General features: G+C 35.3%; 1 protein-coding gene across 1 annotated transcript; it reads right to left on the bottom strand.

The window, feature by feature from the left end:
- Positions 1-285: 285 nt before the first annotated feature.
- Positions 286-2,900, bottom strand: LOC140834124 (non-specific phospholipase C2). The gene is made up of 4 exons (XM_073198782.1): positions 2,422-2,900; positions 1,304-1,958; positions 806-985; positions 286-710 (listed from the first exon to the last, which is right to left on the bottom strand). The coding sequence occupies exons 1-4, from the start codon at positions 2,836-2,838 to the stop codon at positions 415-417; spliced, it is 1,548 nt and encodes a 515-aa protein (XP_073054883.1). The 5' UTR covers positions 2,839-2,900; the 3' UTR covers positions 286-414.
- Positions 2,901-5,060: the final 2,160 nt, after the last annotated feature.

Here is a 5,060-nt window from a genome sequence, read left to right as displayed (position 1 = left end):
GTTCAAGGAGTGGCTCCTGTCATGTAGCACTTAGCCCCACGGGTTTAAAATATGGCTCTCATGCACGTATCACTTTGTCCCGCATAGCACTTATTTCCCGGTTTTATTTGGCCGTACCATCTCTGATATCATTCTGTCACAACCCGAGCCTTGGGCCCGCGACTGCATGAATGCACAATGGATCTCTATAGCAACTACTTCGCATTTGTCATCGTTTTATGAAAATGATTAACCCAAGTTGTTATAGCAGTCTATTGTAGCCCGTTATAAACTCATTTTAAATCTTTAATTTTCACCATATCGGACAAGAGGTATCACAAATATAAATGAAGATTTAAAGCGTGACATGCGGTGGTTACATTCCATACATTACAATAATAGAAGTCATTTGTGTTGATCCAAGAATAAATCAGTTTACGGCTTGGACAGTCTTGTTGAAAGGGAGGGCCTCATTTTCACAGTTTGTTCATCATCAACTCCTAACTTTAGAGCTGCAAATCCTGCTTCTAAGAAGCTTTGGACGGAGTCTTCCATGTATTTTTTAGCTTCCCTAACCGTCATTTCTTTCCCAAAAATGCCAAGATTGCTCGTCAGGATATTATCTCCTCTCAATACAGCTGCAAGTTGTATCAGTTCCTGCTGAAATTCACTTATTTTGGCATCTTCATTTGCTTCTCCTTCCCTGATCTTAACTGGAGTGGGCAGTTTCACTACCCAACAAAGAGCATCAAAACAGTAGCTTCCAGAAAATTTAGAACGTAATTACGGAAATTTAAGGTTGTAATGAATCTAAACATTTTGCAACCTGGGCAATCTGTTCTTGGACTGCGGCGCTTGTTGAGAATGCCTTCAAATGTGCCGGCCCATTTTTCTCTATTCGTTAGAGGAGGCGACGACAAGTTAAATATCTTCCTTACTGTAGCCGGAATAGAAGAATGCTCGTATTCCGAAGTTGCGTAAGGAGAGCCGTTGGGACCATGAACAACTGCACCATTATCACAATAATCTGAGTGTAAGACAGACTTTTGAAACTAGAGAAACACCAATACGAACACAGTTATGAGTTTCGTCATTTATATTTAGAAGACTGTTCTGTCAAACGCTGATTGACGTAATGTCAAGAATATGGAAGGATATTTTGCTCTTTAACCTCTTCTTCTTATGTTCTTTTTGAATATTGTGCGAGAGATGATGGTGAAGAGGATCATTTTCCATGATCAGAACAAAAAATCACAATCTAGAATTGTATTCAATTCAAGAACGACCTTCAAAGTAGTACTAACGAGAAACAGACTAAACTCACCAGTGCCCTTTTCAATCCAAGGAGAAATAAGGATGGCAGGAACTCGAACTCCCAATCTGTCAAAATTGAAGAAAAATGGCTCAGGCCCCACGATCCCATCCGGGCTCGGAATCCCATGATTCGGCGTCGGAACATGATCATAGAATCCTCCGTGTTCATCATATGTAATCACAAACAGAGTTTCATTCCACTGAGGACTGGCCCTAAGTGTCTCATACACCTCCTTCACAAACATCTGCCCCTGATACACATCATGCGATGGATGATCATCGTTAGCAGGCTCAATCTTTGAATCTGTGTATCGTTGCTCGACAACGACGTAGCCCGGTAAATTTCCGTTTTTGGCATCATTCTTGAACGTCAAGTCGTAGGGATGAAACTTCGTAAGATATTTGAGTTTTCTCAAGTTTCTGTAGAAGAGTGTGGCTGGAATGTTTTGGAAGTAGATTCCAAATGATATCCCGGCATCATAAAGATCATCAAATATGGTGCGTTGCGGGAAGCCTTTTGCGAGCTGTGCTGGCACGTTAGACGTGGCGCCATGGGAGGTGCCCGAATGGACATATAGACGGTTTGGCTGGGTAGATGCTGGTATGGAGGCAAACCACCTATCCACCACTGCAAATTCAGATACTAACGACTCGTACACAGCAACCTGAATGCAGAATTTCACTCATCAGGTTCACTCCAATAAAAAATATATAATTCAATGTTCATAAAAATTCTGTACTTAATTCTCGTCCACCCTGACATTCCACTAAGATATTCAGTGTGAAAGATATTTTTATACAGAAGAGAAAAGGACAAAAAGCAACATTACCATTTACCACTTGCCTCCTCGTTGATCTTAAAGAAAGTGCAAACAAATAGCAAAAAGCAACATCATTGGCGAATGCAGGGCATTAAAAGCTGGCAACTTTGGTTTAACTTCAAAGTTTTAAATCAATTATTGCCCACAAACGGAAATGCCCACATGAGAAAACAAAAAAGTCAACAGAAAAAATCAAAAATTTCATACAAAAACCAGCCAGCTGTTCTCCGACAAGTTTATTTTCAATCAAAGACGGGAAATATAGAACCACACACACAACAGACAAAAAAGTAACGAAAAGAGTAACCTTCTCGGGAAAAAATCCATTCATGACACTCTGTGGCATTTTAGGATCCATGGATAAAGCTTGTTGAGCAAACCCATTCATGGGAGGCGGGTCGGCAGAAGTGTCAGTTGATCCAAAAATCTGCTCTCTAATGGCCTGAAATGAGTGGCCCGGATCGGGGTCGACGAAATGGGATTGATTTCCGAAGAAAATCTTAGCTGAATTCGGATCAGTTGTGTTGAGAGGATTGGACTCAGAGCCATCGACCCCATTGATTTCAGGGTTGAGCTTCTTCATCCATCCTAACATGTGGTCGAATGAGCGGTTCTCCATTATTAGTATCACCACCGTCTTTATTGGGCTAGCGGCGGAGGTCTGATACAGGTGGGTGGCGGTGAGGAGGAGGACGATGAAGGTGCCGGTGGCGGTTTTCGCCATTGATGAAATCTTGATTTCGTTAGTAAGATTTAGTGTGAGGCAGAGGAAGCTTTATAGTTGTATACTTGTATGGTTTACGAAACTCGTTCTATTATGCTCGGATGCTTTTCTTTTATTTATTTACATTTTTTTTGCCTTAAATTTTTTTTTAAAAAAATTATTTCGAACGTGCCAACACCGGTCTTGAGCTATTCTGGCGTATACTCGTGTTTTTTTTAAAAAAATATAATATTTTAGAAGTATTAAAATGTACTTAATTTAATTTTTTCATTTTTAAAAAATATATAATTGATATTTTGAATATACGTGTTAGTTATTTAGTTTTAAAATTTTGGTAAATATATATTTTTGTCTATAATATAGATTTTTTAGTTTTTTCAAATTTTAAAAATATTATATTATAGATTGAACTTTTTTTTAAGATTATGAAACATTTGTTGAAAAATTATCTAAATATGATCATTTTTGTTATTTTTAAAGTAATGATTTTTTATATTTTTTTAGAAGTAATGGACTATTTAAAAATTTTAAAATATAGATAAAAATATGATTGAATTCGAATATACAAGTAAGATTTAAAAAAAAAATTATTTTAGGATAATAAGAGTGAAATTACATATAAGCATCACATTTTTTTTGTGCAATAAGAAAATAATGGATATTATTGTAACTTTATTATGAACTTCACCGGTTAATTAAGAATCGGTTTTTAAAGGTAGTACATTTTTAATTAAATAGCAAGATACATATATATATTTTTAAAGATTATATATTTATATATTTTTTAAATAAGAACGGATCTATTTTTTGTGAAACATGAGTCGAAGCAATAATAAGAATATTTTTATCAGAACGTCAACCACGAATACTCTAGAGTCACTACAAATATCTCTTCGAGAATTTAAGACCGAAACATTAATCAGGAGTAACATTGCCTCTCTTCAACACTTTAAGAAATCTTGGATCATCATTCTTCGGATGATCGGACTACCTACCCCCTAGCCCAGCCTTCAGCTCACCAGCAACAACTATTAAAAACAGAGAAGATCCCATGTCGAGAGTTCGAATCCCTCTCTTTCCGTTTCCGTCGATGACTTGATTTATTTTTTTCAAAATTTTCAAATCTTAGTTAAACGTATAAAATATAGATGAAAACCATAAAACCCCATGTCTATTGTGCAACAATTTCCCATATGCTCACGAACAATTACATCATTTATCTATATTATATAATAATAAAATAATATATTTAAAGTGATTTAACATGTATTTTAGGGGTTGATTACATCCTACATATAGGGGCACTACCCACATGATAGAATCAAGAGTTCAAATTTAGCCTACACATACTACACGGGGTCCACTAATTTTTTTTAAAATCACATATGTGTGTAAATCTTGTCTATCCAAATCATGTGGAGGCAGTGCTCTTTAGTTACTATTGGCGCCGATTATAGCTGGTAATAACTCAATCGCTGTTACGTAAATAATTAAATAATGATTGTTTGAAAATCAAAGCATTTACGTAAATCGTTTCAACTACTTAGAAGGCACGATGACAGATTTGGACATCCGACATAATTGGGAGGTTCTTCCACTGCACAAGGAATTTCAACTTCACACACAAATAAATCTAAATATACGGGAACCTTTTTTCATCGACCATATGTATATTTCAGATCTGTTTTTTAAATAAAAAAATTTCCTAGCCACATTTTAATTTGGAGGCAAGTTTTATTTAAAAAAAAAATTAGTATATTCGTCTCGTTATAAGTACTTAAATTAATTTATAAGAAATTTAATCATTATCGTAAAACGAGCGAATACCGAACATAGTTTAAAAAATCTATTGTGCAGTTGCGAGCGTGTAGAATTGGATATGGAATATTTCCTAAATGATTCCCTAAATTTGTCTATTCTTTGTTTTGGTATTATGAGTGGTCGAAGTTGGGTTGTGGTTTTGTGAATTAGATTATGTTGTTTTTGGGATTTTTTTCTTCATTTGAATACTTATATAGAATCGAACATGTAAGTAATTTTTGATTTCGTGTCATCAAGTTTTAATACTATGTCAGTAATTTTTAATGACACGTCTGCACTCCGCTAAATTATATGTGACTAAAATTTATCCGAATGACCAAAATCTGAAATGAATAATTTAAATGACCAAAAATCTGAAATGAATAATTTAGTTGATGAATTTGGCTAATTTTTTCCTGATC

This window comes from Primulina eburnea, chromosome 6 (genome assembly GCF_022965805.1).
Source record: "Primulina eburnea isolate SZY01 chromosome 6, ASM2296580v1, whole genome shotgun sequence".
Taxonomy (NCBI): Eukaryota; Viridiplantae; Streptophyta; class Magnoliopsida; order Lamiales; family Gesneriaceae; genus Primulina; species Primulina eburnea.
Note: the sequence above shows the minus strand (reverse complement) of the source record. Positions and strands in the feature narration are given on the sequence as shown.

Coding starts and splice junctions, on each gene's coding strand:
- LOC140834124 (XM_073198782.1), bottom strand. CDS start 2,838: ATGGCGAAAACCGCCACCGGCACCTTCATCGTCCTCCTCCTCACCGCC. Junction 986..1,303: donor TTGGATTGAAAAGGGCACTG/GTGAGTTTAGTC, acceptor ATAATGGTGCAG/TTGTTCATGGTCCCAACGGC. Junction 711..805: donor TCCAAGAACAGATTGCCCAG/GTTGCAAAATGT, acceptor TTTGTTGGGTAG/TGAAACTGCCCACTCCAGTT.